This window comes from Aulonocara stuartgranti (genome assembly GCF_965226115.1).
Source record: "Aulonocara stuartgranti genome assembly, chromosome: 12".
Lineage (NCBI taxonomy): Eukaryota > Metazoa > Chordata > Actinopteri > Cichliformes > Cichlidae > Aulonocara > Aulonocara stuartgranti.
Genome location: NC_138948.1, coordinates 3,238,116 through 3,250,266, shown reverse-complemented (window position 1 = coordinate 3,250,266; position 12,151 = coordinate 3,238,116). Strand labels below are relative to the sequence as shown.

Here is a 12,151-nt window from a genome sequence, read left to right as displayed (position 1 = left end):
TGTTTCAATTCAATGCTTAAAATGTCTTTACCGGACTGTCGATAGGGGGCAGCAGAGTGCAGCTGTTACATACAGTGTGCAGTTAATCACGACGACGACGACAAAGAACGTAAACAGGAAGATAGGAAAGGCACACAGTGGTTATTGCGTGTTATTGTCTTAATATTTTATTTTGTGACTGAGGATATTTCTTCAGACCTGCAAAATCAGTCAAAATGGGGAAGCGACAGCACCAGAAAGACAAAATGTAAGCGTGAGCATCAAACAGCTCTGAAACGGGCTTGTTTGGCCACCGTTAGCACTTAAGAAGCTAGTAGCAAGCTAACCCACATTAGCGTATTGAGTGTTGCGTTACTAACAGTTTAAAGTGTTATCGTTAAAGTTGTATCGTTGCCTTTGTTGTCTCACCTGTGTTTTGTTTAACCCTTCAGGTACATCACATGTACAGAGTACACGAACTTTTATGGAGGGAAACGAGCAGGTGAGCTGATTTTCAGACTAACTGGTTAAAACCAGCGTCTGTGGAGACACTGTTCATGTTATTTATTTATTTTTGTCTTTGATATAAGTTTATGCAAGTTTTTGCAGCGTGCGTTCAGATTAGCCCACTAAGCTTTAACACAGGCGTGTTCAGAAGGGTTTCGCCTTTAAGGAAAATCAATATTATATGCTGTGTGCTGTTTTGGGGGCTTTAGTTTGTTTAGCTGCTTGAAATCATGTTCCTGAATTAATATTTTTTTTTTATCATTGAGTCATATTTAATTGCACGGATTACAATATCTATAGTTAGTCGTTATAAGTAATGTTATAATTGTTAAGTTTGGCTAAAGTACTGTAAATGAACCAGAGCCTCTGAAGGTAAAAAGTGCTGAGGGCTGCTGTACTTGATCGGGGGTTTGTCAGTGGTTTTTAGTCCTTAAAAATGAAACTGATTTTTACTTGTCTTACATTCTCTTTGTGTATTTACTTTCCAGAAATCCCACAAGGAAACTTCAGACGGCTTCCCTTCGACCACTGCAGGTAACAGGAGACTCGTTTATTATGAGAAGAGGCACCTTAGAAAGCGACAAAAGAGTAAAATGATAGAGGAAAAGATAAGAATGGTGGTGAAGCCTGCTGTGATGTGTTTAAAGTGTTATAGTTTGGAGATGGTGGCACTGACAAAAAGAGAGGAGGCAAAGCTGAAGATGCTAGACTGTTTTAACTAGGGGGTGAGCAGGATTTGACAGGATTAGAAATGAACACATCAGGTTAAGTGATTTGGAGACAAAGGTAGAGAGGCAAGGCTGAGATGGAGATGATTTTAAAGAAAGAGCTGTCAGGGAGAAGGAAAAGAGGAAGACCATAGAGATGTTTTCTGGATGTAGTGAAGAAGGGCATGCATGTGTGACAGAGCAGGATGATAGAGAGAGGGTAAGATGGAGTCAGATGATCATTGTGGAGACCCCTAAAGGGAGCAGCTGAAAGAAGAACATGATGATGACGAAGAAGAAGAGGCACTCTAGAAAAAAAAATTGCCAGCCAACCCATTTCTAGATTTCTGCAAATTATAAAGAGCATCTTATAATATTAAAAGAAGGATGTTTTATTATGCAGTTGTTTGGTCCACTTGGGAACAAATTGTTCTCTTAGTACTGGCAGGTGACTTATTAGGAAGGGAAGGAAAATTGAACTAATTTTAAACCCCATATATAGAATCAAATCCTGCTATGTTCAGAAACTGCTTTTTCTTGTTTGTTTGTTTTTAAGGTACGTCATAGCTTTGTTCCCATCAGTTCATACTGACAGAGTATGACCAGGTCCCCTGACAAACATCTGGTTGGGCAGTTTTTAGCTCTTGTTCCCCAAGTTGCAGCTGGAAATGTTTAAACTCAAACTCTGTTCTCCATCCCAACATTTGCACGAGTCACTTATTTCTTTTACCTTATTTGATTAGTAATTTTTTCCCTATTGTACTGTTTAGATTTTTATTTATCATTACATAATTTAATTTTTATTCACTGATTGGTGCTTTTATATTGGTGGATATTGTACTTTACAGCATATTTTATCTAACCTTACTTTTTAAACATTTTAAGTTAATTGAATTTTTCCTAATTCCTTATGCTAGGAATGTTTTTCCGTATGTTATTTGCTTTGCTTTGTTAACTCTTGTTATGTCTTTTTATTGTTTTGTTGTCATCTGTGAATAATTTTGAGCTGTACTGATCTGCCTGAAAGATGCTATACAGACAAACTTTGGTTAATTGATGAGCTGAAGTGAGTTTGACACTTGTGCTGTGACATGTTTCAGCTTGTCCCTTCAGCCATTTGAGTATCCTGTCTGCACTGAGGAGGGAGTCGTCTTCGACCTGCTGTGAGTAAATGATGTCTGATGCCTTTAAGTGTTCACATAACACCCTCAGTAGCCAGGCAGGTCTTGGAAGAAGATATTGGAAGAAGCTCTGAGTGTGTACTGTGAGGCAACATTAATGGACAGTTTTCAGTGTATTTAACCCCGGCTGGATTAGAACATATGCTGAACACACAACCTCCTCCTGTATGTTCAGAGTTTTGGTTTAAAATCATCCAGTAGTGATTCTTTTCCTGATGACATGCTCTAAGCATGATAAATTATATAGTCTATGCTGAAAGAATAGATATTATATATGCAGTTTCATCGGCTATATCTTATTTCTGCCACTTGATGAAGCTGTACAGAAAAGTTGCAGAAGTGCAAACTTTATGCGTCGCGTTTCAGTCATTAAGTTGTTGCAGTAAAAATATGTTTTTATGTTTGGTCCTGATTTGCTTCCAACTCTGTTTCTGGGTTTTATCAAGCCAGCTAACACAAAGGAAGCTTGGATATGTCACACTTGCCTTAATTCTGTTAAATAAAACCAAACAAATATCAGTTTTGTTTCAGTTTTGGCTTTTAAAGGTGATTTTTCCTTTTCTTTTTTTGATGATTTATCTGGTGTGTGACTTGACATCTCACTTGGCATAAATAATTTTGCACAACAAGATGTATGTCTTACATATTTTTGCATCCCCTTTCTTGCTTTTAGCATAACCTAAAAAATTATTTCCTGTGTACTTCCTGTTTTTAGGAGCATTGTTCCGTGGATTAAGAAGTATGGTACAAACCCGATCTCTGGAGAGGTGAGGAGACAACGATTCCTTCATGATCTAACTGCTCCATAAGCTGCTCTCATTTACAGAAATTGTGGTTTTAATCATCCAACGCAAAAAGAAATAAACACAATTTTCTATAAAAACATGACCTCAAATATTAGCCGAGCAAGCCAATTATAAAAGCTGAAGGTGGAATTCAATAGCTTAGGGTCGGGTTAGCTTGACCTTGAGCTGTTTATAAATTTTAAATTCAGAAGAATATCAAGTTTTTACCGTGACCCTGCATGTCAAACATGTTATTTACTGCTAGCGGTCACTGTCTTACAATGATAAGAATAATATTTAGGGTAAGGCTGTGTATAACATGTTACTATCATCTTTATAAGCAGTTTAGCTCCTCTTTCATATTCAAGCTTTTATTATAAGTAAGAGAAAGTGCTGCTCACAAATACAGTGTTAATGCCAGACATTTTGTTTAAAGTTAATGAGTATACTTATCAGTCATGAATATATACAGCACATCTTGATGCATTCTCAATCATGCAGGAAAGTAAATCTCCAAAAGTTGATTCTGTTCATCAGGATGCAGCGTTTTCAGTGGGAGAAACGTTTCGTCACTCATCCAGGTGACTTCTTCAGTCTCAGCTGACTGCAGGTTTCAACCTTATAAACAGTACATTTGCATAATGACTGAAACCAGCCCACTGAAGGAACAATGGGCTGTGAGGTCAGTTCCTTGATCATTAATATGCAAATTCTCATGACCATTGATCAACAACCACTGAACAAAGCCCACTGATCAATGGCCATGAGTACCGTTCACAGAGAGTTGGGGAATGGCTGCAATCACAGCATTGTAAGATGGCAAAAGATGTACCCTTAGGCCCCCTCCTCGATTCAGAGTCTTTCCCTTTTCACATAGAAGAAGTCGCTTGGATGACTGATGATACGTTTCTCCCACTGAAAACGCTACGTCCTGATGAACAGAATCAACTTTGGGGATTTACTTACCTGGATGATTGAGCATGCATCATGAAGCACATCTCTACAATTTCCCCCATGTCACAGCTGGAAACTAATCTCTGTAAGATGATCCATTTGTGGTTGTACTTGTAGCGCAAGCACTGTTGTACAGTTTGAGAAGCAAATTTGTTCTTTTCCTCCACAGAAACTGGAAGCAAAGTCCCTCATCAAACTTAACTTAGCCAAGAACAATGATGGTAAATATGCTTACGCTTTGATGCACCTGAGGCACAACAAAATGCATGTAGAAGAAATTTAATGCTGTCATTAGCCCAGTTTGCCAGGTCATAGTCACTGAAATCCTGCAGGCTTTAGTTTTCTTTTAAATCCACACTTTTCTTACTGCTTTGCTTTGTGTGAGGGGAACCTTAAAAAAGAAAGCTTGACTTAAAAGGGGTTGGAGGAATAAAAATCCAAAAAAGCAAGTGAGGGGAGAAGATGTGATATAATTCAGCAGAGGATTGCATGAGGTACTCGTTGACTTCTTGAGTGGATTCAGCCCCTGGCAGCAGATTGGACTCTGCTGCTCAGCCTGCTGCTCTCTCACTTTTTTTCTTTGCTTCGTTTTGTTCCAGGAAAGTATCACTGCCCTGTTCTGTACAACGTCTTCACAAATAATTCTCACATTGTTGCCAACAAGGTCACCGGGAATGTGTTTTCTTATGAGGTCAGTGAACTCGTGCTCTTGCTGCATTGATCCTCACGATGATGCTTTTCAGACAGAAATCGATGTCTAAAATTACGCACATGGAGAAAGAGATGATATTGATTTTGGTCTTGGCGTGATACAGTGCAGATGCTCAGCCCACATGGTCTCACAAGATGCTGCCTTACATCACACAGAATTAGCTGTGTGCAAAAAATCTCTCTCCAAACAAAAAACAGTGTTGTTCTGTTTATTTTTACAGATGAATTCCACAAAGTGTTGTTCATTCAGTTGTAGTGATACTAAGCTTGTGTTAAACTTAAAGGAAACACATATAATTTAATTTTACCTGCTGCCCACGTTTGTTTTCCTTATGACCAACAGAGGCTTTTCTTTCTAATATTTCTGTTTTCATGCAGGCAGTTGAGCAGTTAAACATTAAGACCAAAAGTTTTAAAGATCTGCTCACAGATGAACCCTTCACAAGAAAAGATATTATAACTCTTCAGGTGAGATGTAGTTTCACGATTTTTATCCACCTACACAATGAAAGAGTACTTTTATTTGAGGAACAGAGACGTTGTTTTCTCTTCTTAGGACCCCACAAACCTGGATAAGTTCAACGTCTCCAACTTTTTCCATGTCAAGAACGACCTGAAAGTGTTGGACCCAGGTGAGCTATCAGTATTTTTCTGGTGATGGGTAATTCTCGCATTATATAAATGTGCTATGGTAAAATCATCCGTTTTCTCTTGCTCTTTCTGGCATGTTTCAGATGAGGAAAAGGCTAAGCAGGACCCAGCATACCATCTGAAGACCACCAATCTGGAGACGAGGGAGACTTTAGCGGAGCTTTATAAAGAATACAAAGGGGATGAACTTCTGGCTTCCACCATGAAGGAGCCGCAGGCCAAGAAGACGGACAAATTAAATGCTGTAAGAAAACCATCCTCACTATGATCCTTAAAGCCACTTTATAGCTCCTGGTTTCATCATTGCAAGGCTCCATGCGCAGCAATGCCTTTGTGACCATAGAATAGAATAGAATAGAAGAGCCCTTTATTGTCATTCTACATGTACAACGAAATGATGGGTGCTCCACAACAACTGTGCAGGAGTTAAATATAAATAATAAGACAACAGAATAAATAACAGACAGGAGCAAATATAAACTAGAGAAAGGCAAACACTGGAGGCCAAAGTGTTTGGAAGCAGTGCAAAGGACTTGGTCTGAGTAAGAGTCCGTGTGTGAGTGGCCTGAGTGATGAGGGCTATTCAGACCATGGCTCAGATTGGTGAGGTGGTGGGTACAAGGTGTCACCTATGTTGGCTCTAGTTTTCCTGAGACAGGAGGATCTGACGATGGTCTCGGAGCAGCAGAGGGCAGCCAGTGATGTTGGGGGCGGTGTTAATTACTCTCTGTTAGCCTTCCTGTTCTCAGTTGTGACCCTTGCGTACCAAACACCCAGGTAGGAGGAGCACACGCTCTCTAATGAGGAGCAGTAGAAGGCCAGCAGCAGCTTCTGGTCCAGGTTCTTCTTCCTCAGGACACGAGGAAGTGCAGCTGCTGCTGGGCCTTCTTTACCAGGGCGATGGTGTTGTGGTGGTGAGATCAGTGGACATGTGGATGCCCAGAAACCTGAAGGTGGAGATTCCAACCCTTCAAGATGGGTGAAGGGTGTTACTGCCATCTCTTTTATAAATGCCGACACACTAATTTATCTGCAATATTTAATACCAGTTAATATATTGGTCAGTCTCTAATTCAACGCCTTCACCTTTTGGGTGGACTTAGACATCTCATCTGCTGCTGTTATCTGCAGCTGTCTGTGTCCACAGCAGAGTTTAATCGCTAACTTAAGGTGATGTAGAGTCAAATGCCTGAAAAACCAAGTTGCTAGAAGTGACTTTAGTTAATAAGATTAGATAATATATTTGGACAGCAGTCTCATAGTAAGAGGGTCTTGGGTTGCTGGATGTTCTCTCTTTGCTTACATAGGTTTTCTCAGAAACTCTGGTTTCTCCCACCTTTGGAAAAACTCACTGCTGTTTTTAAACCTTTGAGCTTCTCATCTTGCTGCGTTTGGTTACTTGATTAGTAAACACCATCTTATTTGCTATGAGCAATGAATTAGTCTTATAGGGATCTTTGGCCAATATGATGCTGAATCACAAAGACTCATAAATGGTTATTAAGAATATAAATAATAATTTAAAAACTGTCCAGGCTCGGGTGTCCAAGCTTCTAAGCTGCTGAACGAAAAGTCCCAACATTTAGACCAGGTGATGGAAACTGAGCCACGTGCAGAAGTATTTAGACAAGGATGCACTTTTCCTCCGTTTTGCCGACACGGCACCACACTGGATTTGAAGTGAAGCCGACAGGATGTGACCTGAACCTGTTTCACTAAACTGTTACATTATTTTATGTCATATTTCTTTACTTTTGGACAAGCTCAAAACTAGTAATGAAGCTGACAGTTAATCAAATGTCATTGCTGAGAACTAATCTAACATAATTTAGGAGATTTTTCAGTTATTTAGTCACGTCACTGCAGCAGGTTTAAGAGAGCCTTCTGAACCAGGTGAAGATGTGCTAGTTTGACTTTGTCCACAGGAGGGAGCCAAATATTAGAAAATATATTCACAGTATTGTGGATGAGAAAACAAAAACAAACACCAGATAAAGCCCAGCTGTATCCAGGAACAGAAACAACAAAGAATAAAATATATTTACCGTAATCTAAGGGAGATTGATGGATAATATTTTGCATGTAAAATATTGTTGATAAAAAATAACATCAGTGTCAGAACCAGAGAGAGTAAAATGTAGAGCATGTTTATATCCATTTGAAAACTCAACATATACATAATGTAACCTTCCTCCAGGCCTGCTCTCAGTCATCATACCTCTGGGGAACACTCGCACACACAGACCGATGTGTAACAAAGGAGGTCACTGGCGGTGACGTTACCGCCGTGACTGTGCCCTTGAATTACTGGAAGGATGACGGCTGATTCAATTTGAGCCGCAGCTACACCTTCTTTCTTATCAGCTCTCCTTTGATGCTGCGCCGTGCCTCATTTTTACAGCACAGCTCATCCTTGGTCGCTCTCTGTGTCGAGTTCATAGTGACGCTTTGACAGCATCTGAGAGAAGAGGCAATATAGGTCAGACAGAGCGTGCAAGGTGAAGTCTGCACTTTCATGCGCCTTCACAAGAACTGGAGCAGAAGAATGCTAAGCGGGGACTGAAGAACAGACTTTTAGCTTTTGAAATCCATTTTCACTTCTCTGCTTTAATCTTCAGAGTTGTTATTCTTTCACTTGAATAACTCTAGCTGCCTTATCACATGTTTCTGGTATTGTTAGGTGTATATTACGATCCAACAATTGCTTTCTACTATAATTTAAGCTCAGATAACTTCTCTGGTGCTCCGTAATTATAACGTGATAGAAATCTTTCTGTTCTCGGCTCTTAATCATGCGGAGCCTGAAAAAGCTCACACGCCCTTTAGAGCAAACGAGGGGGCCATTTGAGAATGAAGCTGGAAAGATATGACGAGTGGAGAAGACGCTTCCTCAACTGGTGGATGAACCTTCAGGCCTTTTTAATGAGGAAATATCTGCCCTGGCTGCCTCTGAGCTCCAGGGATTATTTCACAGTAGAGAAAAATGTACAATAATGAGAGAAAGTGATGAGGTTTTTTTAAGTAGGTAATAATTACATTGTAAAATTTTACATATTTTCCCTGCATCTAGAATAATACAAAGACACTAAAGCAGCACAGAAGCTTGAGATCCACATACTGGCTTTTTTTCCATACCTGTGCCCCTCCCTTGGGACTTAAAGCAGGTCATCCTGAATCAGTAGGTCAGTGGTTCATTCCCCAGCTCCTCCAGCCTGCATATCCAAGTGTCCTGGGGGAAAATACTGAACCCCAGATTATTCTGCCACCATTGATGTGACTACTAAAAGGCTGTTCTTGCACATTTGTTGCACCTCTGATGTTCTATATAATTCTCAACAGATGGCATTAAACAGCCTTGAACCTGCCAGCTTCAGTCCTGTCAGATTATACCAGTTTATGTTTATATGAGAATAGTGCAAATACTGCATAGTACAGGTGACATGTCAGCAGCCTCATGTGTCCTGCCTCCTGCTAGCTCTGCTCAGGTGACTTAAAAACAAAGAAAAGTAGTAGTTTTTCCTGGTGTGTGCTACGTGTTTTGGATATCACGACTTTAATCAAGAGTTGTGCAAAGTTTATGTGTAAGAATGACTTATGAGTGTGTCCAGTGGTCAATAAGACTAGAAAAGTTATTTAATGCTGTTACGACCCGGCTCAACAGAATCATAGTCTAGGAGTATGATTCTTGCTTGGGGTGTGAGACGTCCCGGTTTCATATCCCGGACGAGCCCCCGGTTTCATATCCCGGACGAGCCCCCGGTTTCATATCCCGGACGAGCCCCCGGTTTCATATCCCGGACGAGCCCCCGGTTATGTTGCGAAACGGCTCAAAAGCTGCAACATAAATATGGAGAGTAACACCAGAATTTCAACTAGAAGAGGTTTTATTTTCAACTATGTAACAAGTTAGCTAAAATAGCTGTTACCACTAAGACGAAGGCTAGTGTGTCTACATGAAAGCCTGCCTCGGGTATGCCTTTATCCACACCTGACTAGATGTGGTCAATTAGCAACAGCTGAACACTCTTGCACTGCCACTGCAAAGAGATTAGGGGCTGCAGAGGGGCGTAACAAGTGCCACATGATAAAGATGCTAACAACACCCCCAGAATTTAGCATTAAGTAAACCTCTTGTCTTAATCATATTTATATTCAGCATCCTTTTGAGCTCTATTGACATATGACAGATCGGCATGACTTTTTAAACTTTTATCTTGTTCTTTTTCCCCCCCTCAGGCTCATTACTCCACAGGAAGAGTTTCTGCCTCGTTCACATCCACGGCTATGACTCCTGCCACAACACACGAAGCAGGCAAGTGAACACATCACACACACAAAGCCTCCACAGAGTCCCCGTAAAAACAAATGTTTGGCTCATCTTCAACCTGCATTCATTCAGGGACGACTGGCTGCCCATGTGTGCTCTTTTTATTTATTTATTTATTTTAAAAAGGAAAGTGCAGCTTCACGCTCACACGGTTTAAATGCAGCTGCAAGTGGGAGCTGCTTATTTCGACTGTCGTTTTCTTCTCCTGTCAGCCGCTGAGCTGCTTCATGAAAGAGATTTGCTGTTATGCAACTGTATAGTAGGTTCAGCACACTTCAGAAAAGGAGGACAATGTTTGGATTTAGTGACCTAGTTCAAGTTTCTGAGAAGGGATGAAATGGCTTGAAATATATTTATACAGAGCTCTTTATTTAGCGAAATACAAGAAGGGATTTGTATTTATTTTTTTAAACCAGTGTTTCTAGTGAAAAGCTAAACGCTGATGTTTAAAAACGGCTTTTTGATCTGAAGATTGTCAACAGGAGAAAAACACTCAGGCATAAATCTACATAACAGCTTTCCCTGCAGACGCATGCAGACTCTTTAAAGGTCAGAGATCTCACCTGTGCCAACATCAAGCTGAGACTCACAAAACAATCAATGAACTCTTAAGATTGTTTTTCAGAATAACTGTTCCCGCTTGACGTGCCAGCTATAAATGTGAAATATTTTCATCATATGCACGTCAACTAAATTTATATTTAAACGTGTTTTACAGACGCTATTGCAGACGACACTGTGCGTTACCAGTATGTGAAGAAAAAGGGATACGTACGCCTGCATACAAACAAGGGAGACCTGAATCTTGAGTTGCACTGTGATAAGGTAAGAACGCTTGTATTTACGCATGAACAGTAGGAATAATTTGGATGGTAATTGCTAATCGATAAGGTGGAAATAATTATAATAATCTGTGTTATACAATGAATAGATTTCAGCCGTTTAGCGTCGTACGTTTATTTTGAAAAGACAAGAAACTGAGGAGAAAGTGCAATTCAGCAGGTTTTACTGTTAGTATAGTAACAGTCCTCATTGATGTTTTCTTATGATCATTGCAGGACAGAACTAGAAAATAAAAGCTCATTAAAATTTGTAGGGTAAGTCGGGGGTTTCAGTTCTTAGCAGTTAGCACAGGAAGGACTGTGGGAAAATAAAAATATATAACTTTTTGTTTTTGCAGTGCCAGCTAGGTCTCTGCAGGCATTGAGATTTTGTGAGTTGTTTTTATCTCTGTATAAAATCTGGACGTAGCTCTCAGGTGGGAGAAATGAAGCAAATGCAGAAGTGCCGTAAGCACAAGAACAAATGGGTGAGTGACATGTGGGCGTAAGAAGGTGGGACTGGACATGTTTTCACTTCTTAGCTGTCAGAATAACGTATAATAAGGTGTGTAGAGTATGCACACACGTCAAGTTTGCAGTTTTTGTCGAACATGTTCCAAAGAAGCGAACATTTTTTTTGACAGTTATTAAGAGACTAACCAGGAATCAAAGTTTAAGCTTTCAGCTTCTTGTCATAACATTTTAAAAACCACCGGCTTAAATGGAGGCTGGCCATAAACAGATGTTCATTGAGACAATGGACCAAACCACTGCATTAGGCTACATGAAAACAATGTGGAACCTGAAAGGAGCAGATGGCTTCACTTGGATATTAGCAATCCTAACTGCCAAAACGAATAGTTTTACAAGTGCAGCCTGTGAGGCTCTGATTCAGGTGACAGGGTGATTTCATTCTCCGCTGTAAGGTTTTCAAATGAAGTTTTTCCTGGTGCATGTGTTTAAATAAATAGCTTTTAGGATGACTCACCTGAAACTGTGAAAATAGACAGTGTCCCCACCTCACACTTTGCCAAACTTGTGTCTTGGCAAAGTGTTCACCCTTCTAAGCTTAGACGTGGGGGGCTCCTGAGAGCCAGCGTGAACTCCAGGAACATATTTCTTCCCTGGTAACCGAGCGCCTCGTGCGTCTGGTTTTCATTGGCTTCTGAGCTGTCGAATCAGAATAATGAAGGGAAAGTTGCAGCAGTTAGACAAACCTGCCCTCTGTGCCCCACATCCTCCTCCACCCCGCCTTCCTCCCCAGTGGTTTCCTCACAAGATCGCAGCTCTATTCGTAGCCTGCTGTTTATGAATTAATAAGAGCTGCTTCACTGTCACATTCAGTCACACAGACCCAGATCCCACCTCCATGTAAGGTTTGCTCACTCAGCCTGCCCAACCCTCGCTGTCCGCAAGGGGGTGGATTTTTGTAATTGTCCGACGGAGCCTGCGCTTCAGTCGCCCATGATATCAAAGCTTTATTATATTCAAAAACACCTTTGAAAATGTAAAGTCAGATATTTTTGTC

At 40.5% G+C, this 12,151-nt stretch overlaps 1 protein-coding gene across 1 annotated transcript in view; it reads left to right on the top strand.

Moving 5' to 3' along the window:
• Positions 1-66: 66 nt before the first annotated feature.
• The window catches only part of ppil2 (peptidylprolyl isomerase (cyclophilin)-like 2), a 28,688-nt gene continuing 16,603 nt past the window's right edge, over positions 67-12,151 (top strand). Inside the window, exons 1-12 of the mRNA XM_082555392.1 lie at positions 67-247; positions 432-481; positions 975-1,020; positions 2,294-2,356; positions 3,090-3,141; positions 4,283-4,334; positions 4,713-4,804; positions 5,203-5,292; positions 5,381-5,456; positions 5,559-5,719; positions 9,712-9,787; positions 10,521-10,627. Coding sequence (XP_082411518.1) covers positions 216-247; positions 432-481; positions 975-1,020; positions 2,294-2,356; positions 3,090-3,141; positions 4,283-4,334; positions 4,713-4,804; positions 5,203-5,292; positions 5,381-5,456; positions 5,559-5,719; positions 9,712-9,787; positions 10,521-10,627 — 897 coding nt within the window. The 5' untranslated portion in view covers positions 67-215. The remainder of the gene's footprint in view (positions 248-431; positions 482-974; positions 1,021-2,293; positions 2,357-3,089; positions 3,142-4,282; positions 4,335-4,712; positions 4,805-5,202; positions 5,293-5,380; positions 5,457-5,558; positions 5,720-9,711; positions 9,788-10,520; positions 10,628-12,151) is intronic.